The sequence below is a fragment of the Ostrinia nubilalis genome, chromosome 20 (genome assembly GCF_963855985.1).
Source record: "Ostrinia nubilalis chromosome 20, ilOstNubi1.1, whole genome shotgun sequence".
Classification (NCBI taxonomy): Eukaryota; Metazoa; Arthropoda; class Insecta; order Lepidoptera; family Crambidae; genus Ostrinia; species Ostrinia nubilalis.
The window spans coordinates 14,033,260-14,060,767 of record NC_087107.1 but is presented as its reverse complement, the minus strand read 5'-3'; the positions used below and the strand labels follow the sequence as shown (position 1 = coordinate 14,060,767).

Genomic DNA, 27,508 nt, shown 5'->3' with positions numbered 1-27,508 from the left:
TGCACGCCGTGATGTAGGCCCGAGTTCGTGGTTTAGTGATTGGTTTGCACACTTAGAAATGCGAAATGGCTCTGGTACTAAAGGCAGCTTCTAAATTTTAATACTGGTGGGACAAAGTCGTTAAGGATTCAATAATAAGAAAAATAGATAGGTAAACTCAAGACAATATAAGAAAATACACGAATCATTCCTTGATGATTCCTTGATGTCTATTTGTTTTTCTTAAAAACCGACGTCCATTTAAAGCGATATACTAAAGCTAAAGTGACTTCATCCGTCTATGTTGACATTGATCTGCATCCATCTATCGGGGAGGGTCGCGCTGACAGTATCAACCCCGCCGTCGCCGGGCCCGCGGCTATTACCGGGCGAGCTTCACGCAAATACGCCATAATCTGAGCGCCCACCCTGATAACTCGTCATGTCCTATAACTACACGTTATATTAACATTCATAGCAGACATCTCTTTCACTCACTCGTGAATTAACACGAGCGGAAGAGAAAGACAGAGCCGATATTGTGTTTCCGAGTGGACCCCTTTAATGCAGGTTCGTGCGCTCGCTTAATCGATGTATGGGCTATTAGTCTGCAATTCAATTGCAATTTGGTGATGATTTGCGTTTAGTTTGCTACGAACGGTGTTATTTGATTTTCATTCAAATGTTGGATTATTAACGTAGAAAGGATTTTAGAGTTCCAATAAGTAGTTGAATCCCAACTAATATTATAAATGCGAAAGTAACTCTGTCTGTCTGTCTGTCTGTCTGTCTGTCTGTCTGTCTGTCTGTTACGCTTTCCCGCTTAAACCTCGCAACCGATTTTGATGAAATTTGGCATAGAGATAGTTTGAGTCCCGGGAAAGAACATAGGATAGTTTTTATCCCGGTTTTTGAAACAGGGACGCGCGCGATAAAGTTTTTCTGTGACAGACAAAATTCCACGCGGGCGAAGCCGCGGGCGGAAAGCTAGTACACTGATAAAATGTTTATTTGGCGTTGCATTTTTAGGTCAGAACTAATGCAACGCCGTGGAGTACTGTATTTTATATTGGTTTTTTTTTTACATTTTCTCAATTCTTTATCGTCTCTACTCTAACACCCAGATATATTTTCTTGGCTCTCACACATTATGTCGTCCCCACGCGTAGAGGGGTGCGTGTGATTAGACACGAAGTCACCGCGGCAGGAGTGCCGGGGCCTCGTTACTGTGAGAGCGCCACGACTCCTCAACTTCAACACGTGTGGCAATCTTGACAACTTCTGCTTGTCGGTGTGAAAAAAAAAAGAAGAAAAGACATTTATTTGCTACCAAATGACCAAACTAAAAATTAGGTCCAAAATATTCTTCGCTCACAACATGTTTCAACTAAGTTCATCTACATCTCGTTTTTAGTTCGCGCTTTTCAGTACTTTTAGATTTGATTTATTGACTGAAGTAGTAGATTACCTAAAAATTTGTCCTCTTATTTTGATTTAGTGTTCACTAACTGATAATCTGTCATGCACAATCTATCATCTTCTGAAACGTGTTGTTTGGGATTTACCTTGTTAACTGTATCGTGGAGTTGATTCCCTGTTGTTGTCTCTCCCTCGGGCACGCCACAGACACGGGTCCTTCAGTTGATGTATGATGATGCGCCGTCCGCCGGGAGCGCGCTAACGACGTCACCGCGCTTCGCTCTGTTGTTGCTTGTAGCGATACTCACGAATGTTACGCACGCCCGCTGGGACGGGCGGCGCTGCCGTGCTGTGGGCGGTTGGGCAGAACTTCTGTTATCTGTCCTATTTACGTGATCCAATACCGAGGCCAGAGGCTAGTACTCGTACTCCGTTGCCGATGCCAAGACGTTAACAGTGACAGCTGCTTCAGTCTTTGAAACTACCGCAGTCTAGTATTCAGTCCTTTAATTTGGAACTTCTATGTTCTTCTGATTAATTTCGTTGCGGGTTCAATGACAGTTTAACTTTCCCCCGGGACAAACTTGACCTTCACTGGTTGGGTTTTTATTGAATGTAGATCCTGGCTTCACAGGAGTTGCAGCGGTGGGAACAAGAGGTCGGAATAGTCCCGTATTCCCGTATACAGTCTGTTATTTCAATGCAATTCTGTCTACAAACCAAATGTGATGGAATCCCGAAGGAAGGCCGCAATGAAATATTAAGGCAATGTATATTGCTGCTTTCATGCATGAATAACTAATGCCAGTGACGTCATATGACGTGCGACATGACGTGATTGTCCGCGGTACCCGCGGGACGCGAGTGATGAATGTCGGTGCAGCGCGGGGATTCCCGCAATCATGCACTAGGCGTGCCATTGTACATGCTTTGATTTAACGTGTTATGTTAATAACTCCAGATAATAAACTTTCCTAACATTCGTACAATGAATCTGCTAAATCTCCAGACAGTTATATTAGACCTGAGCCTTTCTGCCAACGCGTATAAATGAGTTTTCTCATTTGGGATTCTTAATTAAGACGCGCTCGCGCTCGAGTATATTTCACCGTCAGGAAGCGACGAGTAAGTGTTCGATAATTGCAGCTGTCATCGGCCACAGCGGTTTGACAGCAGGTTTGATGTTCAACACGCTTTTAGAGACGCAGCCCTAGAGACTCATGTGAGTGTCTTGGAAATATTTGTATCAATACTTCCAATAGAGTTTCAATTTAATATGTAAAGCACATAGAATTCTACACAATTTACACTTTATATTAGTTAACTAAACTAAATAGATAGTGCTTATTACACTTCGTATAAGATTAATGTAGGTAAGGTTCCGTATACAGTGTGAGTCACGTTAAAGTGTACATATGAAAATAGATGAAACTAGACCTATTTTTATCGACAAAAAAGAGGTCAAAAAATTTTTGAGATTTTTTTTTAATTTTTTATAGAATTTTTTTTCTTCCAATTACTTATTGTGAAGAAAACGTAATAACTTTTAAACTAAGCGGTATATCCTGATAAAATAAAAACAGTAATAATGCTAAATAACAGGCAATACTAAAACAATACATAAAATACACAAAAAATGCCAACAAATAATAAAAAATGATTCTTTTTGAAAAAACACTGCTTAAAAATTCGTATTTTTTTGGTTATTTGATAAATTTCTCCAAAAAATGCCCCTATAACAGATGGTTTTTATTAATTTTTATTATTCTCTATCGTATTACTTTTGTAAAACTAAAAATCGCATGTCTCTATCCCTATCACAACATTTGCTATGATCGTTTGAACAAAGGCCTGCACCACATTTTTCTCCGCTACAGGTAGAGACAATTTTAATTTTAACTCAAATGCTTATTTTACTTCAAAATCTTTTGTTTTTATTTAAAATCTAACTTGTCTTTATCAAAATTACAAATCTAGAGTCACTTTCAGTTTCGTTGTTAACGAAGCGTTGAATGGCGCGCCCGGAGAGGCTTAGTTCAAACGATCATTGCAAACGTTGTGACAGGGATAGAGACATGCGATTTTTGATTTTACAAAAGTAATACGATAGAGAATAATAAAAAGTAATAAAAACCACCTGTTATAGGGGCATTTTTTGGAGAAATTTATCAAATAACCAAAAAAATACGAATTTTTAAGCAGATTTTTTTCAAAAAGTATCATTTTTTATTATTTGTTGGCATTTTCTAGGTATTTCATGTATTTTTTTAGTATCGCCTGTTATTTAGAATTATTACTGTTTTTATTTTATCAGGATATACCGCTTAGTTTAAAAGTTTTTACGTTTTCTTTACAATAAGTAATTGGAAGAAAAAAAATTCTATAAAAAATTTAAAAAAAATCTCAAAAATTTTTTGATCTCTTTTTTGTCGATAAAAATAGGTCTAGTTTCATATATTTTCATATGTACACTTTAACGTGACTCACACTGTATACGGGCGGTGCGGATACAACTCCCTCGTGGTACAGGAGTAATTAGTATAGGCTCACCTTTATCGGCGAGCCCGCCTCTATAGCAACGTATTGAAACCCAAAGTTGCTTGATAATGTTGCAGCACGTGTGTTCTCGTCCTGGCATCCCTATTTAGGATAGTTAGAAACTATAAACAGCCGAATAATTAATTTCTGCAGATAGCAATAAATTACTAAACACAATGTTGTGCTCAGCAAACCGAAGTATTCGCTTATGTACTAGGTAATACTTGTCTCGATGAACTGGGGAAGTAAGAAATTATTAATTAAAAAATGTAATTAAAGAAGATACAGAAATTGTTCGATATCTCGGAAATACAATAAGGTTTAATTAGGATACAACTTTTTTCATGGCTTTAATGTCGTAGACATTTTTGCCAAGAAGTCGGAAGTGTTACCGAGTGCCGTATAAGGCTGAGGAATGCCCGCCGATTGGGGCGATGTCTATGCGAGCGTCGGCTTCGCGTCTATTTCTGAATCTATGAAAATACTCCGTGTCCCATCATTTGTTTGTACGCGGCGCGCGAATAGGCGCACGCGCCGATCTCCCTCCAATCTTATTTGAAGCTTACCACGTAGGAAATAGACTCTGTTTCGGCCTGGTCGTCGGTCCTTCCCAATTTATAGAGTAGGAATGAAATAGTACTTTCGTGAATGTAGTGCGTTAGTTTCCCTGCCGGCATTTCCGTGAGTGTTTGTTGCTTCAGCGGAGTCGTCTTCGATCTGTGTACGCGATCGGTGCGAATAAACTTTATTTATAGTGTTTACATCGTATTAATATTATTCAGAAGCTGTCCAAGGTGGATTTCATTTTCGTATGTGATATGAATAAATGTTTCGCTTTGAAGTGTTATTAACGCGAGCTGTGTCCGAAATTCGTCATTTTAAAAAAGTTAGTCGTGTGTGTCATACTAAACTATGTATATAAGATCATCACGTAATTTTACCCCTAAACAAAAACTGCTTTGACTCCTATTATTTTGAGATTCATAGCATTTTGAAATGTGTGACTTGCGTTTGGTTTATGTTTTATCACATTTTAGACAGTGCATTTATCTCTTAAGTACAGTAAACAACACTTCAGAAAATATATTATATTATACTGCTAATAATGGCCTCTCATGGTGTTAAGTTTGATGTGCTGTCGGCCGTACAATCGTGAATATGCCCGTGAGCCCACCCCGGCGCGCGGCGTCCCGGCGACAGGCGGGATTTATGCCGTCTGCGGCGGGCCTGCTGCCGACGACGGCCGTGGCAAATTGTACACTCTTACCTACTAATTAACTTGTGCTTGCCATGTCAAAAGGTTAATCGGTACCAATTTTATCTGAATCTCCATAAAAACCTTGTAATTTAATATTTTATTCTCAACCGAATTTCCATTTTTGTTCAAAAGATAAGTAGTTATGCCTGTTCTGTGTTATTTAAACACTTGCTCTAGTCATTTCCTAAGTGAAATAGAGCTGTGCCTTGCACACCAACGGCGATGCAAGGTGAACCGTGGCGGGAGCCGTCGATTTATGGCCGCCTCATAAACAGCGTTTAGCTCGCGCTAGCTGCCGGCTGCCTCCCAACCACGCGGATCTAATCCCACAAACAACACTCAATGCGGAGTACTTACGCGCTAGCTCACTGCATATTAGTGCACATTGAGGTGCACGGAACACAGCAAAACTAGCTAACTAACGTCCAAACCTCAGGTAGCTATTCTCAGTTGTGATGTTTAAGCAGATCAGCTATTTTTGGCAGACGCAACGTAGACACCATAATAAAAAATCATAACTAACATTCTGCGAGATGGAAAGTGGCAATATATGAACTTTGTGGCTTATTACTAGGCCAATAGTTTTGGTTCCTACCGTTCAGCTTAGCGCTTTATGAAATAAAATACAAATACAAATCTATTTATTCAAAAGTAAGTACATGCATATAAAAATAAGTAACAAATGTTTAAGTACAGACAAAAGTAACTTAAGTGACCTGCAGCGAGCTGAGGTTAAGGTGTGGTGCGCGTGAGTGCGGCAGTTGTGACGCAGCGATTTACGGCCCGCACATAAAGCCGTCCGTGGGACGCGACACGTTACTATTATAGACGGAATTAAACTTTCCTATCGTGTTCGTCTCGCCGTTATGTTACTGTAATGGCGAATGCAACATTAATGTCATGTCATTTTACTGCCCAATAAAAGTCGTCTTTGAAGTCTTATTACTCGCACGATTACTGCCGCACTAGCCGTAGGCGATTTGCCTGCTATTGCTGGTATAAATCTAGGTACTGTTATTTAATTTAATCTAATAATAATAAATAATATTCCTCAATCAACACACTGTCAAAATATAATTATTGATTTATAGATGAAAATGTACATCAATTATTTCCGGCGTGGCTTGTCACAATCGCACGATAGGCGTTTATTGCACAAACCAATAAGGATTTATTAACGACAGCTTGTCACGTCACGTGACGCGTCGAACGCCTCGCCGCGCGCGTGATTGACGTGATAACTGTGATGTCACATCGTTGCGCGTTAATTGTCATTGCTAAATTAATAATTGGCTCGTGTGACTTATACGTGCCTTTGGAACAACATTAATCAGTTACGTCTGGCTAACTTGAACGGAGACTAAGCAGTCGCAATACGCTGTAAACAACAGCTTCAAGATCAAAATTGCTGTTATTGTTACGTCAGAAATGTCATCAAACTCCTTTAATCAACTGAGAACTAAAATTAGTGCAAAACGACAGCTAATTAGTGATATCTTATGTGGTAAAAACGCATAATTGACTGTTGGCATCCGTTCCCAATCCAATTACCCACTCGTGACAGACGCGACTCGCGAGTCGCGAGGTTCGATCGAGTCGTCACGTCACCGTAGGTAGCGTGCGCGACAAGTAGTGGAGTGGTTGCGTCCGCCACAGCGATTACGTCGAGTGACGCACTGTCACCCGCGTGACGTCACCGATGTCGCAGTACCTAATAGCAGCCCCGCTGGATGTTTTCTGAAATTCAGTTTGCTATTTTTTGTTAAATCACAGGAATGCCAAAAAGTTTTTGGGTTCACGTACAAAATACATGTGGGAATTCCTATTCTTATTTGAATGACAACTCATGAATTATAAATTATATTTCTCGTCAATTATCAAAATTACATTACAGTTTACACGTATTTTACAAACGACTCGAGCTCGACCGTCCTCCGTCTTTCGTCTTATAACAGTCATAGATATTTTAAACTACTATCACTCTCAACCTCAATCCTCATTCATCCCTTCTGTTTCCTATATTCCATAGACCAATCATTCCTCATCATTCAATTGTTAAAATCAAGCAATTAATATTTCATCCGTCATCTTACCGTTCCGTTAACACACAACCCTTATTAATCCTGCATAGATCAACCGGTTAGCATGTGTATGCGTCGTTCAAAATTGCAATTTTTTTTTATCCACAACGAATAATCTCTTGGTCTGTATCTCACCTGAGCGAGCTTCACTCGGAATCCTCAACCACGGAGGAACTGGCTATCTCACCTCTAACTGCCGAAACAACAATGCTGTTAACATTGTTGTTATGGCGACGGACTTGCTTGGGTAAGATGGTGGTAGCTAGCCAGGCGGACTTTGAACGAGCCCTACCACCAACCAAACCTAATGATACGAATGCTAATGATATTTTGATTTGATTTGATTTGATTTGTGTTGGGCAGGCTCGCGACGAGGAGGTGTCGACGCGTCTGCGCGACATGGAGGTGCTGCGCGGCGCCAAGCACCCGCCGAGCGGCGAGCACTTCGCGCAGTTGCACGCGCAGCTCGAGAAGGTAAGCTTTTTTTACCCAGGAAAATGGCCTATCCATACCTACCGCCGGGGGGGCGGCAGGTTATATGGGGCTCGAACCCACTAAAACCTGGGGTGTTCCCTCTGCCGCATAGTGGTCGACGAAACGACCAAGGCGCCGAGAAGGTAAGCTGCTTGCTCCAGCTCTCACGAGCCCAGGCTGGGATTTTGTTCGCGATATAACTAGTCCGTTAATAACTTTTGAATATAAACAAGCTTCTGGAGCGGTGGTCAAGTACCGGAAAACGCAGCATGGGACGTCCACCCACAAGGTGGACCGACGACCTCTTAAAGATGGACCTCACACAGGAGAGGAAGGCGCTGGATGAAGTCCGCTAACAAACGAGGGATGTGAAAATCATTGGGGGAGGTCTGTTCAGCAGTGGACGTCCTGTGGCTGAAATTATGATGATTATACATATTATAAAAAAACAACGACTTCCAATGATACAATATTTAATTATTATAGCCCCATTACGAAAACCTGATTGATTAATTACTCTTTAGGAATTGTTTCATCATTCAGCTCTTGCTTTTATTACAAGTATAAAACAGAATGCATTAAAACTCTTCGCTTCACAGAATTGGCAAAAACGTTTCCATATTGTACGCTGCCTTTTATTCTTAGCGTACGCAAAGGGTCGCCGAGGCTAACCGAAACAATATACCGACTTTGTTTTCGTTTTTCGTATTCTATGACAATGGTTCTTGGGAGCTCGCGAGGTTTCCATTCCGCTGGAATTTGTGGCCGGGAAATAACGCCGACGAAGCACCCGCATGCAGATTTTACGACGCGCGAAAAACAGCTACGGCGAGCATTTGCAACAGACACGAGCGCTAACGAACGCTCGCGCCGTGTTTACGAGTTAAATCTGTGTTTTTATTCGGTGATGCACATAATTTTGTTTGGTTGTACACCACTTTTATAGCTAATAAAAACTCACGAAAAGTATACACATAAAAACAACAGATTTATCTATCTATTACTACCGACAAAGTCACATTAAGACGTAACGAACATCCTATTGGGAAACTTATTGAAGATGAGAGATACTAAATGAAACATAAATTTACTCGTACTGGTCTAACTTTGCAAACATTTTATTGGACAAGCAACTTACTATATTTGCTTAAAGTCAATGTCACCAAAGTCAGTATTAACTATAGCTCTAATGAGTACCTAGTTTGTAGTTAGAGCCAGCTTTCACTTCATGCTCGTAGGTAGGACTAGGAATAGTTCTCACAAGCGCCGTGAAGCCGCAGGAATGCGAGCTTGGAATAGTTGCACGCGGTTCATCTACGTCACGCAACAGATGTATACAGTAGGCGCAGTTTACTGTATGAGTGGCGATCGTTGTTCACCTCCTACTACTACTACTATTGAAATTACCACAAAAAAGACATGTAATGAGGGTTTTCGCGTATGAAAAATACGCCAGATGGCAATACGTAGACGCGAGGTCCAAATACTGCATGATTGGTTATTTGTTACATGACATTGACAGATATGTCAAAATCCACCAATCACGCAGCAGTCAGACCCCACATTCACGTTCCGCCATCTAGCGGATCTTTCATACGCGAAAACCCTCATTATATAGGAATATAATTTAAATGTGAAACCTAGTTAAGTTTATTTTATTAAATTGTATTCTGTGGTTGTGCATTTAAATAAATAAAATAAAATGTTTTACTATTTTAGTAAAAAAGGCCTTTACATTGACATATTTGTTGTTCTGCGACCGTAGCCAACATAAACTTTGTTATGTTAGCACACCTACATGGCTTTAAGTATTTATACGAGTACTACGATGATGATGAGAATAACTTACTAGATCTTCGGCATGTCAATGTATACGTGGCAATTTATTTAATCGTAATAGGGGCGAATTTGCAACAAAATTGTACAGTCTGATGTACTGTCGACTGTACAAAATGGTAATTCTGCCCTCTTTACTGCACTGGCTGTAATAGTGCTAACGCTGCTGACGCCGACAGGCCGTCTGAAAAGTTAACACAATAGGTACACTCCGCCGGCTCGAGTGGTCAAGTTTGTTTGTCTCGTCTCCGCAGGGAAATGTGCGCTAGGGGCGGCTGAATCTGCGTCTCGATGGTTATTGCATTGCGATACCTTTGAGTGTGCAATTCCATTTGGCCGAAATAAAAAATAATAATATGCCCCAGACAAGAAACCAATTTCATCGGTCTAAAAGCTACAAAGTAAATATTGTCAATTTCAAAAAAAGTAATTTATAAAAAATATCACGCATGTGTTGAAACATATCTAAAATACGTATCTCTTTACCAAAATACCTTTCCAAAAGTGTAAAGTGAAGTGGTGAGCGTAATAGAGAGCATGTAACCGCGGCTGACCAGAGCCGGGGACCGCGCGCTGTGGCCTGCGGGCGCACGCCTGCCTAACGCGGCGTGTCTGGCTCGAAGGACCAGACCCAAATAATGCTCTTTAAAGTTTTGTTTCGTTCATATCTACTTGCATTCTGTTCCTGTTTTGTGCTTGTGTTACCATCAATTTGTTGGGAATAACCAGCAATATTCTGCTGTTATAACAATAACATAAAACTGACGCGTGTGTGATGTCATTGTCACAGGCACGTGACGAGCTGTCAGCGCACGCGGCGCTAGTAGGCGGCAAGCTGAGCGCGCTGGCCAAGTACACGGCGCGCTTGCACGACGCCGCCGCCTGGGCGCGCGACACGCGCGCTCGCCTGCAGGCCACGCCGCCGCCCGAACCTGATGCCCTCGCTGAGATGGTGGTAAGTGGACAGGCAGGACACATTGCAGAACTGACGGCCGATGGAGCAAATCCCACCACCACCCATGGCCATACCAACCTCGCGGATATTGCGTCTGCTAGGCAGTTGGCACTGGCAGCAAAGATTTGCAGTGGAAGACGTTTATCCTTAAAGTGGACCGATGAACTCATAAGCAGGTAGCAGGAAGACGCTGGATGCAGACCGTTACCAACCGTATAATCTGGGGTCTGAATTGGGGGAGGTCTATCTTCAGTGGACGTCTTTTGGTTGGGATGATGATGAGCCTCAGATGAAATCATTTGGCCGAACATGGCTTGCTTTGGAATGTATATACTAATGAAGGACGATTATTTTCCATTTGTATTGTCGTGTTGATGACACTTATGCCGTTTTAGCACTTCTATGACTTAGAATGTTAATGTTATGCGCAGGCGTCGGTCCGCGCACGCGAATCAGAGGTTCGTGAAGTGATCGAGAACTACAACAACATGGAGCGCGAGTGCGCGGGCGCGCGCCAGTCCGTCGCGCCGGAACTGCGCGACGCGCTGCACGCTCTCACGCGCGACTGGGAGCCGCTACGCGCTGCCGCTACGCCCGCCGTCACCGCCGTCACCGCCGTCACCGCCGCTCCCGACGCGCGCCGCGCCTCCGCCGAGAGCCAGGCCAGCGGTGAGTCTCGCGGGAGGGGGGTCACTTGAGGGAACGAACCAATTTTGGGACATGTATGATCCTAACAAGATTTCAGTATCTGTGTTATGAACTGCGCCTTATCCTGCCGGGCTAGGAAGCGCGTCGTGATAATATCTTATCGATGATTTTAGACGACAAATGGGCTTAACACGTAAAATCGCGTGATAAACGCTTATCCTAGGTCTTCAGGGCTGTGCCTATCTGACTTAAGGGAATAATCTTTATTCTCATAAGAATTACTTCACTTATGTCCCCATTAAACGATTACTACCCTAAAACCCTTATTTATTCTTTTTTGTAACATCATGGTCGGGTCTATGTTTGAGACTATACAATATATTGTTTAAGACCTTATTTACAACATAGAATGCAATAAAGAATTTGAATTTGATTCATCCAGGGTTGTGCCAATCGAGATAGGTCTCTCATCTTTACTGTAGAACAGCTATATTTTTGTTCATAACGTGCGTTCTTCGCGCTGACGTCACGCGAAGCATAGTTGGTATGACGTGCAATCGAAGTACTGTGACGTAACCCACTTATGGCGAGCGAGCTGGTGGAACTATGTATCTCGACTAAAGCTTGTCGCGACACCCATAACGAAGTTACGCTCCCCAATTGAATAATCTCACGCTGCTTTTTCCTGGAAAAGAGCTTAAAGCGAAATAAATGTGGTTCATTTCTTAATTGGTTCGTTCCTTTCAAGCGACACTGGTATTAGTTATGGTGATGGGATAATTTGTGGTGTTTGTATGGGACTACTAATTATTTAGACTGTACTTACTAATAAATGAAATCACTTCATGTCTTGATCTTAACAAAACGTTGATTGGTAATAAAATACAAAATCATGTAATATGTAAAATCACGCTTTGTTATTTGTACTTAAAATAAAGCAAATTTGTAACATTCATAAAAAAATATGTGATGATCAGTAATATTCCATTGCTCAAATAACATGTCTTCAAATCAAATAAATATGAATAAATAACAATGTATGATGTTGATGAAACATGTCTTCAAAATGTCTTTATTACTTTAACATGTTCCTTGCTAAGGCGTGATTTTACACTTCTGAACTAATAAGCACTGCTTGTGATGGTTTGTAGATTAGTAAGCTAACAAAATCAAGTTGATTGTATAGTAAATAATCATTAATAAATAACATGATGATTGAGATGATTCTGTAGATAGATACTAACAAATCAATGCGCTTGTACTGTTTGTACGTAGCTAACCAATTTGTATATTTTGTGTAATTTGTGGCAATAAATCTGTGTGGGCGGGATGTGGTGTTTTCTTGTGCTCCTGCCTGGTTCTCTTATCTAGGAAATAACGTTTCCATAACAGAGTGTCCTCATTCCGCAATGTATGGGTAAGTAAAAGTATGATTAATCACCTATTTTTGACCCTATCACTGCTTGGGTCAGTTATACCAGTAGGTACTGAAAAGAAGCAGCCTTAGAAATTAAGTCACCACTCTGTCAACCTCTTTAAAATTGATGCAAGCAAATTATATAAATAAGTTTAATATTAATTTTAGAAGTTTCAATTAAGTTAGCCATGTTTCACCATAATAATTATAATATTACCGTGTCAGCCGACGTACGCAAGTATGCAATACAGCTCAATTTTAATCTGAACAGTGGGCCAAGTTCTAATTGTCTACTTGTCAGTTTTAAGAGCCATTTTACATTTTCGTGCGAATTTCTAAGATTTTGGAAGCATGAATTACTATCTTAAGCAACACCCAGAGATTATTTAATAACTGCGAAAGATAGGTCAATCCTTGTTGTTGACCATTAATGAAACGGATTTACTAAAACTCTTTTGCTTAATTCACAGTGCCCCATCTCCCACAACCATTTTACGAAAAAATTGCCGCAGACTCATTTTCAAAGTCCTGTATCTATTATTTATGCTCATATAATAAGCTTAAAAATATATAGTAATCATCGGACATATATTCTTGTAGTCCATTAATGAAATAGATTCTTGAATTTCATTACCATTATTGAGTAAAATCTAAAAATAATTTGGCAAATTTGAAGATTAACGTCACATTTTGATCGTGGTTTTTGGTTTAAAAACACAGCATAAACTGCAATAAAAGTATCCCAAAATAAAGAATATTCATTGTAGAATTAATTTCTACAGTTATTGTTTAAATATTAGTAACCACTTTGTCAAAATATTGATGTGAATATCAGTATAAATTACAATGCGCAAGCCGACATCGATTAGTATGGCGCGAGCGCCCGTCAAGGCAGGACCTGTGTCATTTTTCCCGCCGTGACGTTTACGTGCGTTCGTGTCGTAAAGCGGTGATTTGTACGGCGACCAAATACATTTGATACTATGCCGAGAGGCTGTTTCGAGTCGGCCGGCCGAGCAGAAATTGAAATGATGAATTTTAATTTCTTTGACGGATCTGGGTGTAACTATGTATAATATGTAGGTACCATGTATTTAATTTAATAAATAAATTATAAAAAAGTATATCCATTATGATAGCACCCTTAACACAAGCATATTGGTTGCCTACTTTTGGACAAGATGGCGCTGTGAAATTGTCCAAAGATTTGTTTATTTATTTATCCGCTTTGAGTTTTGTTTCGTGAAGAAGAAAAAGAAGCGTTTTGTTTTGTTGTTAAATCTATACTAATAAAAGAGGAAAGATTTAATTGTTTGTTTGTTTGTTTGGAGGCAATAGGCTCCGAAAAAAATTTCTTTCACGATTTAGAATCCTAATTTTTTTCTATGTAGGCTATAAAATATTTTCAAAAACTTTAGTCCAAAATCTTTGATAAAATTCGACGTTTAATAAATAAATTAGATAACATGTTAATACTTTTTTTTTCAGTACGATTTTAGTACTTGTTTTTCAGAAATTCTACGATTTAACTAAACTTCTAAAGTGTTTATATTTTATGCATAATTTATTAACTTCTAAAATATACATATATCCTATTGATAGATGACGTGCTTCGTATTTTATTAAAATTATTACCTGACTAGGTTAAAAAGGTGTGGAATGTTATTTTGGAGATAACTTGGTTCCATAGAAATATAGAGAGATGCTAAGTAATGCGCTGAGTTCGAAACTCAGTGTCGTATTAGAAATTCACACACACAAAGAAATCAAATTATGTGCTCATTATCCATTGCGGTATCAGTATTCAACGTTCGAATAATCTTTAGTACTATGCAAGCAATATAAACTGTTTACATAATGACGTCGCTACTGTCATCATTGCTTTCACAAGCAATATGTTCCAATTTGTCCCTTGTCACATTTCCCTTTAGTTTCTGTGATCTGTGCTTGTTTCTAAGTTGATATCAATGAAATATTCCTTAGTACTTTTGATTTAAATTTTTTTTTTTTTTATTTTGACACGTGTTTGAAAAATCAAGGTCAGATTACAATAAAATAACAAGTGAAAACGTAACATTGCATTGCAACTCGCAATTTCGCAATATTGATGAGGAGATTCCATTGGAAAGTCTGTATTCATTCCTAGGATTCCCCTAACACCATCAAATTCAAGAGAATTCAAGAGAGTGCAGTTTCCCATCTCATGCTTAGGGACCACGGTTTAAAATAGTGTGGTTGCATAGAGCCTGCAACGGGCAACCGCGTGCGCAGCTGCTCATACTAATTTTCGATACAAAAGCAAGTGTTGGCGCCCTCACGAATTTTAGCGGAGTTCCATATGGTAGCGGGAGTAGACTTAATGGAAATCTATGCTTCTCCGACGACCAGTTGTATGTGGAATACTCCAGAGTATGCGCACACAATAGCCTGGTGATTTTAGCACCTGAAGGAAAAACAAAAAAACATTGTTTACAAAGAAATCTGCGGCAGGTGTAGTGTTTTAATTTTGTTTTAGAAAGATCTCATAATTTTGTAAGTATTCAAATATTTAAACATAATGATGTGTAGATTTTATATCAAAAAATATAATCATTTAACAAAATTAATTTTCTTAGAATATTTTAATTCTATTAGAACCATTTTCCACTTCATCGCAGAAGAAGTCGCGGGCAAAAAGCTAGTATGAAATATGTAGTATTGCCCGCGGCTTCACCCGCTTGAAATTTAGTTTGTCACAGATCGTCATAAATTATAGCCTATACATTGTTATTCTGGTCGACGCCAGGGATGGATGAGCGTCGCTGTCGCTGGCGACAGGGTCTTCTGGTTCAGGGTTCATGGCGTAGGTCTCAGGCAAAATGAAATCCACTCGTAGAAATTAATAAACTCAGTGTATTAACGAAAATAATTACACACAGCACTAGAGTCGTATCGGAACTGAGTGAACCAAAGGTCTTGCGATAGGAACGTCCGACCCGAGTGATAGTTGAACACAGACTGCCTAGTACTGCTGTACTGTACTGTAAAGTTTCATCAAAATCTGTTCAGTAGTTTTTACGTGAAAGTGTAACAAACATCCAGACATCCACACAAACTTTCGTATTTATAATATTAGTAAGACTAGTAAAAAGTAAGATAGTAAGATGAATTATTTTAGTTATTTGTTTACTTATAATAATATTTATTTATTTATTTCTTAGCTCTGTCTGATAATGGATCTGGAGGAGATGCAATGGCCACCTCCGTAACAAAACAATAGAACCATATGGAGTTTGGGCTTGTGTGATTCGCCTTGACGAATATTTCGTATCCAGGGTCCGATGATGGAGCTGTAAGGGGGCAGATTTTTTTTTCACTATGTGACTGTCTTTATTTTGTACTTAAATATTTTACATATTATACCTATTCGTGTTTCATTATTCGTATCCAGGGTCCGATGATGGAGCTGTAAGGGGGCAGATTTATTTTTCACTATGTGACTGTCTTTATTTTGTACTTAATATAGATGTTACGGTCAAAGTGATAAATGTAAAAATTATGAATAATCGCCGGTTATTATGAATAATTACCGCATGATTTGGTAAATGTGATTAATATGAGGTCATTTATGTGTGTATAAAACTAAATAGGCGGCTTAGGGGTGGCCCAAGGGCCACCCCCGCCGCACCTTAACCTATTTTTCACTTTAAATCCAAACATTATGTTATAGGCATCATGGAAAAGTAATATTATGCAAGAAACATTCCAAACTTATTATGCCAAATTATATTAATATATGATATCAAAACGTTCAAAAGTTTGGCTGTACACGAGCACGTACATAAGATGTTGTTCTCTTTTATGAAATTTGTTAGTAATAAGGTTGAATTATTAAATAATCACTGTTAAATGTGATTAATTTATCACTTTTACCGCGAGTGTCGGTAATTATTCATAATAACCGGTTATTATTAATAATTTTCAATTTATCACATTAACCGTAACATATATTTTACATATTATACCTATTCGTGTTTCATTATGAATCGAAATATAAAAGACTTAATAAACTCTATTAAAAATTTAAATTAATTAATCAAGTTTGAATACCTCATTCTACCTTAAAATTAATAACTTAAATCAAGTCTTAATACGGTCACGGCTCAAGATTTTTTTGTCCATTTCAGCGTTCTTTTTACTCTTTTGACGTTGCGTTGACAGCTTTTACCTAAATTCGCGCGGAATATTTTTGTGAAATGGCTCTTAAGTAACTACGTCGACTCAGGCCCAATTGAAGCTCTATTATTTCAGTTTTGAAACTGAAATACAATGAAAAAGCTACTTAAAATCACGGCAACGGTACAGCGGAACAACATTGAAAAGTCCGAGGGCAAATTCGCCGTTTTTGTTGAAGTGGGGGGAAGGGGAGGGGAGTTGTACCTAATCGCGGCACATTAACGGAATGCGCGCGCCACGTGACAAGTTTTTTCATTAGTATGCTTCCCTGACTCGACTTAAAAGTTTTTCATGGAATATTAATTAAGCGTAGCCCTCCGCTCCCTCTCCGCATATACTTATTGAATATTATTACATCTACTCCAATAAAGGTTTTAGGTTCCGCAAAAAAGTTTACCTACAATAGGTAATTAAATATGTCGGGAGAACTCTGCTGATATTAATGGAAAACTCTCCAAAAGAATGTATTGCTGAAACTACGAGTGCATTAAAACGTGTATAGTCTTGCGCATATTTATGCTCTCAATCGCATTGGGTCCACCAGCTTTGTTTCCACAAACACCGCGCGGCTACAAATCACTCGCTGCACTCCGGTTTTATTTCCGCGCATCTGCAGTGCAGCACGGACAAGCGATCTGTATCCATTCTCTTTAATAAACTTAGAAAAGCCTTTTCATCGTTAACTAAACCCTACAAAAGACCCCGTTCACGGTTGACCGATGTGCTGACTCACTCATTCATTTACATCTCCGTGTTGTACATTGTTTGAATCACGAACTTTGCAAACCCTTTCATTCCGAGACTTAGATTCTTTTCCTAGTTGTAAAAAAACAAATTTTTATTCTGGTTTGTTTCTCTGCGGGAAAGAATGTTTGAATATTTTAAAAAACTGTCTTGTTCTATCTATAATATTTTTTACATTAGAGTGATTTCCAAGTCCTGGTGACCGACTCCGCTACAAAACGACACTGAAATGCTCTTTATTTATCACAATACATCTTCTTCATAACCCTTTCTTGAGAAATGATGGGTTCACTTCCTTATTCAGTAGATCCCCAATCTTACTCTTTTAAATTCCAATATTATATGTACTTGCTTATAAAATGGTTTCAAAATTCAGGTTTAGGCGTGATAAGATTATAAAAATACGTTCCAGACACAAATATTCCTTTAGTTGTAATGTTGTTGTCAATTTATCTCGCAGAATTTTACCCTTGAAAATAAATTTAGATTGGGCTGACTTAGCAAACGGTTTTTTTTCTAGTTTTGTTGGTTGTTAAGCTGCTGCCGAAATTGGACTGGCTAACTCCGTTCATTTCGCTAATTCTTAGTTAGTTGTATTCGGCTAACCCAGCATAGCATACAATACGTAGTTTAGACGGCAGCTGTGCCTCAATTTTCAAAGGTGTGCATCAAATATCACCCTCTGAACACGTGCGGGAGACAATGACGCCCCTCGTACAGTCTGCCTTATTACAAAATATTCCTCTTCATAGTAGACCTTAGTTCAGTGACATAAGGGAGCGGTAAAAGCTTTCATACGAGGAGGGCTGTACCGCAATACACTATACGTCGGCCTTCATTCGCACTAGTAGCAGATTGCGTGCCGCAAGACGTATGGGAGTTGTCGTCGCGTTCCTTTGTTGTTTCGGGCAATATTTTTGCATCAGTTAACGGTTATTTCCTCTATTATGAGGACAGCCAAAATGAGTGGCAAAGAGCCGGAACCAGAGAGATTGAAATGATAACGTTGATGTTGTTACCAAGATTTGGGTATACATACGAGTATAGCACATTTTTGTTTGTTTTTCGTACCTATTTGTGATTAGCTATTACACAACTACAAAGTCTATTTCTATGATCGTTTTCGTAGTAGTTACCTAGTCTAATTCGTATCCGAAACAGCGTCTACAAACACGTAGCAAATAAGGCACGTGCTACGAGCTACGAGCCGGCTCCCGATGCCTCGTAGAATAGGCGGGCAGAAACGTGTGCTCGTAGCAGCGTAGTCCCGTAGTACTGTAGTTGAAGTTACGGCGCGCGAAGACAGTGAATTTATTTTTTCACTAGCGATTTCAAACGACCCTAACCGTTCAGAATTGAAAACAACCAATTTTATTCAAGATCATGAATCTTAAATTATTTATCTAATCGCCTTAATACCTTTAGTGGCTCCTCAGTTCTCAAGAAAGTTTGCCGCCTATAAGCACAATTTTTTTTAATCAATTTATACCTAACATTTCACGAGTATAATAATATAACCGTCTACGTTCCACGATAATTAGTTGTGAACACGCCTTTAATGAGTTGGCCAGTGCGATGCGGGCCGCCTTAGCAGCTAGCGCGATACTGCTTTGTGAAGCGGCTGCGGGCTACACACGTCCTCGGACTGCGCGATTACTTGGACTAGTAGTAGTAATCGGAATAGGCTGAGTGATTCTTTCAGGCAGTGCATTTTCGCATGTCGCGTGCACTATGGAAACCGCTGGGAAGGGCTGTCTTTGTTCAACAATTACGTCGAAACTAATAGACGTAGACTAATAAATTTACATTCGTTTTGTAGAAAAGCTCAAATACTAATAATACAATGCAAATAAAACATACCTTGACGACCTGGTTTTTCTTGTGTTGGAAAATAACTTCAAAAGAAGTGAAAAAAGTAATGTATTTTTCTAATTAAATCCATTCTTACACCCATAAAATGTATGAAACTTGTATCTGTTTTCTTCTTCTACTAATAGATAATTTATTGGCTATCGCATGATATAAAATATTTGCTTATTAATGTTAAGCTATTCACGCTTTCACTTGTTTTTAAGGGAAGAGGTGAAAACTAAAAATTAAAAACTTAAATCGATGTAATTTTTCGAGTAATGGGTCAGGCCCCAAATTTGAAGTATTTTCATCGATAAAATTGTCCATAGATTACGCCTTTAAAGTTTGATCACTACATGCCCGGACACACTGTATATCCAAAATGTCCATAACATAATATTATCTAATTTTTAAACATAATATGCCTCTTGCTAGACCTTTGAGTCTATCCACAAACACGTCGATATTGTGCTCTTTGTCGATGGATTGTTCCCATACACGTGCCTAATTACGTGACCGATGTTGGGAACAATAAAGTTTTATGGGCAATTTATGATGTTGATTATTCACTCAGCGCCGGTGACGCAAGACGTTTGTGGATTCAGGGAACATAATGGAAACACTTATTCACTTCTTGCATGGTCAGTGTGTTAATAAAAAAAGGGAATGTGTAACATTATGATTTTGAAGTTTTATTAAATTACTAAATTATTCCTAAAATCAACTATAATTTTTATTAACAAATCTATGTTATTTATGGCAAATGTAGTTTGTTAAAGCTCGTAAAGAATGTAGCTTTCATAGAACATAAACTCCAATTATTTGTTAGCCTCGAAACCTGCAAATTCCCGCATTAATCCGAAGGACAAAGGTCGGCCGGCCCGCGCTGCGCCAACATCGCACCTTTTATTAAAAATTCTGTGCGCGTTCCAAGTTTTGTGCATAAAAATCTTTCCGAATGTAGTTCTCATTCATCCCGCGAGCCTGAGAGAGACACGACCTACTTATCAAAAAGCGGGCGGCGAAAAAACTGCCAAGCGCGAGTCGTGGCGACAAGTTAGAAATCTTTGGTGAAATACCTTATCATGGATAACAAGGGGGATTTGCAATTGGATGGAGGGTGAACAAAATATTGTATTGATTGCTCTTTTCTATGGAGGCATAGAATGCTTTGGATGCTTTTGATCCAATCAGCTCGCTGATGCTTTGATTAGATTTAATGGAACGTTTTAAGCGTGTCAATTTACCAAATGTGGTCTTTTATCGGCAGTATATTCAAGAGTAGAGATAGAATTATGCCGTGATTTTTAAAAGATTCTGTTTACGCTTCTTTCCACGGTCTCCTAAAAATGGAATAACAAACAATAGTTCGTCGTGGCATTGTGGCGCTGCGATCGTCAAAGGCTGTTTCTGGGGCGCCGCCTAATGAGCCGGTTGCTGCTCTAATGATGGCAGAACAGACACACTTTTAGGCCGCATTGTGGCGACATATTTCTTAGAGGAGGCCGCCATTCAAACCACCAATATCTGTGCCAGAGACAACCCTTTTGAATGCACTTCCAGATATTATTGTTGCTGGTGGAATTCGAACTTAAAATTACAGTTTTGTGCCAGTTATCATTATTTATTATGTAAACTTCGAGTAAGGGATAAGGAATAATTTGATAGTGTCATTTGTATAACTATAAAATGAAACATAAAAATATATTTGTAGATCAGAAAGCCCTCACGATATGTTATTTCGCTAGAAGGTTCGAGAAAAAATAATATTTTAGTAGACTCTCCATCTCAGATAATGGTAGTAGTGGTAAAATTATAGCCGGCGTGTACGGCCGCGGCCAATCGCACAAATGCCACTTTAAATATGTACCTACCTACCTGTAAGGGTACTATTCGTTCAAGTATCAAAATATTGCTTACTTTATCTAATGGAATAAAGTCTTTGGTCTTGAATTTCTAAAAATATTTTAGGTTTTTTCTAAAAAGTCATTTATTGGAATCTGTGGAATCTTGGAAATATGGTCACGTCAGGTCTCCCATTTCCTTTGCCTACATAAAGTAGTATTAGGTCTTTTTATGTAATTTTCACATGCTATAATGAGTGAGAGGTGGATAGATTTCTACCGGGTGTTTGTAGAAATGTGTCAAGGAGAGAGAGCATTGGCTACTGGATATGATGTAGTATTGAGCAGAGCCCACCGTACGGCTCGTAATTCTCTCCCGGTCCTCGGGCTCTGGTCCGGGACACGTCACGTCAGAGCTCCAATAGTTTGAACCGGACACAAAGGATTCCAAATAACACGCTACGTGCGGCGTGCTCACTGAATTTAGATGATGGTTTTCCAGAAACGATTCTTTCATTTGGTTTAAAGAGTTCTAAGCAGCCTAAACTGTGTATTTCCTTGGGGTGTTTCAACATCAAATTATTTGTAAGAAAGTATCTCTCAGTTCCTTCTATTGTTGGAATTCTTTAGAGTTAAAACACGAAAAATACTATTCCAAAATAACAATAACATAACATGCACACGGTGTTACGCAATATGTTTTTTCTGGCTCATCCACATTCTAACAAATTTTCGTCCTAAAAATAACCGATCTCAGAGATAACATCAAATCAAATACAACCGAAGTTCCAGGAAAATGGAATCAATTTGCCGCACTCACACCTACGCCTCCGCTACTTTGACGATGTGTCGCACAAAGCCTCCCGTGCGCCTGTCGCCGCCACGCGTGCCCTCCTCAACACCGCAGCAGACATCTAAACAGTAGGCTTGATATTATTGAAATAAGTGGTTTACTTGTTGCCTAACTTGTCATTATTATACATATAGTGTAAAACCCTGGTTTTCCTAAATAAATAAATAAATACGATACAAGTGGATAAGAATGTCGACTAGGTACTGCAGGTTAAACAAAATTGCGTACTTAAACATTGTAAACTCTGGTGACAGATTACTCAAAATACCTAAATTGTTTTTGAGAGGAGGTGAACGAGGAAGGAAGGTTTATAATGTGTCTAATAAAATCTCTCCTTTATATGTAAAGGCAATCCTATTTATAACACTGTTGTTTGGTTGGAGTCAGAGTATTTTAAACACTTGATATAACCCAATAATATTCCAGTTTCTTCATTTCTTGTGCGGGTATTCTGTATGCTTGTATACTGTGGCGATCGGCGCGTGTTACTATTACGACGCAGATATGACCGCGGGCAGCCCGTAACACTTGTGTACTCCATACCTTGCGGACACAATATCACGTGTGTAAAGTGACTCCTGTAAAGGGTTTGACCCTTGTAAACATGTTTACGACTCGGTTTCTGATATTGAAAAAATATAAATAGGGTTTCGACATCGTAAATGTTCGGTAGATATGTTTTCTTGCCAGAATGTGCTACATTCTACTTTTGTAATGGACATGTTTTTATATTGCTACAAAAATAATCTTCATTTAGTGAACTCTATAATAATATGCTCTAATTTAATGATACTTAATCAGATGTTGGATATCGCTGCATGTTGGGCAAGCGTTGCATAGCTGTTTGTGTACGAGTACAAGCCAAAGACTATATTCATTATTTCCGTCTTTCATAGAAAACTCATTCGAAAGTCACTCATGCTTTTTGGTGTTCATGCATCAGAATGAACTAGGTATGAAGTGAGCTCGTAATAACCTGGAAATATGTATCAGCACACGATCTCCGTCGCCCCGCTCGTCGCGCCGACATATTTCGGACAGTTTATCTGGGAGTTTAAACCACAACACATTTTGGTTCTTGTGTAGTTTTGAAGAATGCATCTGGAATGCAGTGCTGTAGTGTCGTAGAATCAGTGTTGTAGTGGCGCGACAAAGCGCTGCGATTGACGAGACTGCGTTATGTCGCCTTTGACCGCCGACATTTTTAACGCAATATATGTTATGTAGATAGTAAACTTTGTTATAATATGTAACAAAAAAAAATCTTTATTTCAGACAATTTTAAAAGTCTTCTCTTCTCTTTCTTCTGAAAAAAAAAATTAATAATTTTAATAAAAAACAAAAATAACTGCTTATGTATCAACTAATGGAATAAATTATTAAAAGGCTGTATTATCTTGGCGCTAATCATTAGTATCTACTAGTACCTACGTCTCAAGTTCACATTGGGTACAGTTTTAACTATACCTACGTAATTAATTGCTTACAATAAACTCATACACCTACCGCAGTTCAGGCGCAGACTACATATTGTGCTCAATATTCATGATATTAATCTCAAACTTGGCCTATTAATATCTAACTTGGCACAATACTAGTCTTACGGTGTTTGTTATCTCTCGTTCTCTCTAATTACACAGTCATATAGATACCTACAGAAGTCTTGCTCTAGACGGGTAGAACTAAAAGTTTTTTATTTGTAATTTAATTGTAGAGTAAACCTCAACTTTAAATAATTCTGGTTAACTTCATTGCTACGAGCAAACTATTCTTGACTTCCACATATTTGTACTACGACGAAGCTCGTAGCTGAGACAGTCGTAGTTTCGTAGCTCTGTTGATGCTACGAGACCTTATGAACTTCGTTGTTTGAATTAGCTTCTAATTTGTTTTGAATCTTAGATACTGGTGAACTATCCTATGTTGATTTTATTTGGATGTTTCATAACAAAGATATTTTCGACACGTGTACGGAAATACTGTTTTACATTATTTATCTGAAAAGTTGCTAGAGGACATTAAGTAACAATTCTTTCCAACAGTTTTCTTTTAATACAATTTCCAGTTATGTATTTATTATAGCTTACTGTACCAAAATAACTCACACTCAAGAAAAATCACTCTCTGGTAAATACTTTTAAGGCGATTAGAGTCCTCAATGACCTTGGGCGTTTGACCTTCACGCCGCGCGAAACACCCGCGCACCCCGCACGAAAACTCCGATTTGACACCGATCAAAATTACACGGGCATAGGTAGATATAGAATAGAAGCTCTTTTTCATGACATTACTGCCTATTATTTTAAACTTGAATTGATGAACCTTGATGTTGCAAGAAAGGATTTTTTCCTGGCGGCTTGGTGACTGGAATTGAACCGCCACCGGTGCAGACTGAGAAGATGGTGAATTGTCTGCACGTGGAAAAGAGGTTGTCCGGCTTGCAGAAATTTATATAAGTTACCGTTCCTTGTATGAAATTAAAAAAATGTAAATAAAACAGCTCCCTCTCAATTGACACAATTTATTTTTATCTCGTATGCTCGTATAAAGTTAACAATTACGATATTATAATAACTACTGTAATAGTGCCAATCTCAAGGGATTCAGGGTCGTTAATTAGGTTCGGTTTGGTGAATATTATTGCCACTACAAATTTCTTAAAACTCAGCCTAAATATTAAAAGACTCTACTAGTTAAGATAACTGCGCGAAGTCAGGTCGGAAAGACTCCTACTTGAAGGATGGAAAAGTGGGTACCTTGGAAGCCATGCGGTTATAAGCCGTTACCCTGAACGTTCCTCTCTTCTTCCGGGGTCCAACGGGTCTCACACACTTTTAGGTTACAAGCAGCGTCCTCCACGGCCTCAAGCGCGCAGTGCCAGATGAAGCTCTTGCGTCTCCTCGACAGGAAAGCGTTCAAACTCTTGCAGAGACAGAGGTTTGATGACAAGGAGGAAATGCGAAGAGATCAGCAGTTTAGAAAGGAGAAATAATTTATACCAAATGATGAGAAATCAATATGAAATATTGAAATATCTAAAATGTCTATAAAAATAGTGTAAAATATGAAATCCCGCATCTGAAACGAAAAATACCAGCGTCAGCATCACATGTGGAACGTGGCATTAGGTTATGAAAAAAAACCGCAATGGGAAACAAAAATACTTACGAAAACTGTTCGCTAATTTAAGCTTCACTCGCAGTTTTCAGCAACCCACCCTCATCCGAATAGGATTTAGGGAATCTCTGAAAGAAACGATCACATAAAATACCACGTACTGGAATACGAAAAATATCAATCACGAAAAATAAATAAATTCTCCGACGGGAACTTACCTCATGTGTGTTATTTTTATTTATTCATCAAGAAATTATCGTGGATGCATTTTGCACCACCCGATTTGAAATAAAAGGAATTACATTCCCGAAAATAATCAAATTGCGGTTGCGCACGATCGACAAATTCCTAAGTGATTTGACAGCTCCACTGACAGCCGCTCTGTCATAGACATCGCGATACGTTTCGTTTCGCCGTTTGAAAAAGTAAATACTGTACTAATAAAACCATGATGAAAACAATTTCCAGAACACTGAAAATATTCTATTTGAAAAATAGAATAATCAATATAAAAACACTAGGAAATGTTTCATCAAAGTATATTTCAATTAACTGAGCAAAAAGCGCCATCTATTGCAAATTAATTCTAAATCACGCCAATAGATGTCGCTAGTGGTATCCAAAATCAGAATATTGAGAAGAAATATTAATTTGTGAAAAAACAGCAAACGGCAACGTTACAATACCCTCCCCCCTAGACATTCGCACGGAGAAAGAATCTGAGCTGCCCTCAGCGAACTACAAACTGAAAATAAGAGAAAAAAAAATAAGTGAATCTTTACACCAGAAAGACCCCCAAAAAGTCCAATTGAGAAAAAAAAACTAACTTACTAACTATACTAAACTTTCACAAAAGCAATACCAAACCAAAATAATCCATCTACCAGGACTGATGTTCTACCAGCCAAAAAAAATCTCTCCTGTCCGAGCATCCAAAATTCCCCATAAAGTCCCAACTGTGAACCAGTGGTACTCGATTTCCCCAGTAAAGTAGAACTTGACATGCAATTCTACTCGTTCTTTTTCCAAAACGTTGTTAGGCTATTTCGGCCATAACTAACATTATTTGCTAAAATAAAATAAAAATGCCTGGGTTATAAAACCGCAGAACAAAACGTCGCTGATCACAATATAATTGGACGTCATCGCAACAAAACACAACCACAGGGAATAGTGCTCAAAACACATGATGTCTTCCCTGGAAACAAAAATCTGGACTATAAAGTCACAGAGAAAAAAACACGAGGCAAGTATACAGCAGATACTTGTCCACTTGAAAAAAGAAAAATAAATCGCATACCCTAAATGGGGCGATCACAAAAAAACTAACCTAAAGGTTTCCCTAAAAGGGAAAAGTAGCCTTGGCGTCATTGTTGGTAGAATACCAAACAACACTTGTGAAACAAGTCCTACGGCTGAGAACCCTGGCAAAAAAACTATTCGGCGAACTGAGGGTGAAAACAAAAGACAAGGATTAAACCTTGATGTCCTTGATATGCCAAGTACCGAGAGGCTTGCCATTGTGAGCAATTAATTCGTAAACAAGCGGAGATAGTACCTTCTTGACAATGCACTTCTCGTACTTTGGGGCAAGCTTGGTAGCCTTGAACTTCTCAGCGTCACTCTGAATGTACGTTTTGCGCCACACCTCCTGACCCTCTGAAAGTTTGACGTTACGTCTTCTGAGGTTGTAGTACTTGGTGTTCGTAGCGTGGGCCTTCAGCAAATGCGAACGTACCTTCTCGAACACTTCCTTCAAGACGCCAAACTCCCCTGCATAGTCTTCTCTTGGCATAGCAACTTCATACTCGCAGTCGTCCGTTTGCTTATAAAAGGAGCCATTTATTATAGGTTCTCTGCCATGAACCAAAAAGAACGGTGTAAATCCGGTAGATTCGTTCACAGCACTGTTAAGTGCGAACTGAATCTTAAACAAATTGAGATCCCAGGTTCTATGATCTTCTTTCACGTACGAAGATACGGCAGTCATTACTGTTTTGTTATACCTTTCGACCAAGTTTATCTGTGGCGTGTATCTAGGACCGTAATGTACACGAGGGACGTTATATTTCTCCAACAGGCTACGAAACTCCGATCCCGTAAATTGAACCCCATTGTCGGTAATTACGGTTTCAGGAATTCCATGAGCCAGGAGAACATAGTTCTCGAACGCCTTGGCCACAGCTGCGCTAGTCGCGCGTCTCAAGGGAAATAGCATTGTATATTTTGAAAAACAGCAAGTGACCACTAACAGATGAATGTAACCTGATCGGGATCTA

General features: G+C 39.0%; 1 protein-coding gene and 1 long non-coding RNA gene across 2 annotated transcripts in view; one reads left to right on the top strand and one right to left on the bottom strand.

Annotated features, from left to right (window-relative positions):
• The first annotated feature begins 4,730 nt into the window (after window positions 1-4,730).
• LOC135081917 (microtubule-actin cross-linking factor 1, isoforms 1/2/3/4-like) overlaps window positions 4,731-27,508 on the top strand; it is a 214,601-nt gene continuing 191,823 nt past the window's right edge. Inside the window, exons 1-4 of the mRNA XM_063976699.1 lie at window positions 4,731-4,822; window positions 7,639-7,749; window positions 10,376-10,540; window positions 10,972-11,209. Coding sequence (XP_063832769.1) covers window positions 4,763-4,822; window positions 7,639-7,749; window positions 10,376-10,540; window positions 10,972-11,209 — 574 coding nt within the window. The 5' untranslated portion in view covers window positions 4,731-4,762. The remainder of the gene's footprint in view (window positions 4,823-7,638; window positions 7,750-10,375; window positions 10,541-10,971; window positions 11,210-27,508) is intronic.
• LOC135081806 (uncharacterized) lies at window positions 24,620-26,380 on the bottom strand. Its single transcript, XR_010259279.1, has 2 exons — window positions 25,281-26,380; window positions 24,620-25,190 (listed from the first exon to the last, which is right to left on the bottom strand). It is a non-coding gene; the product is annotated as an uncharacterized LOC135081806 (long non-coding RNA).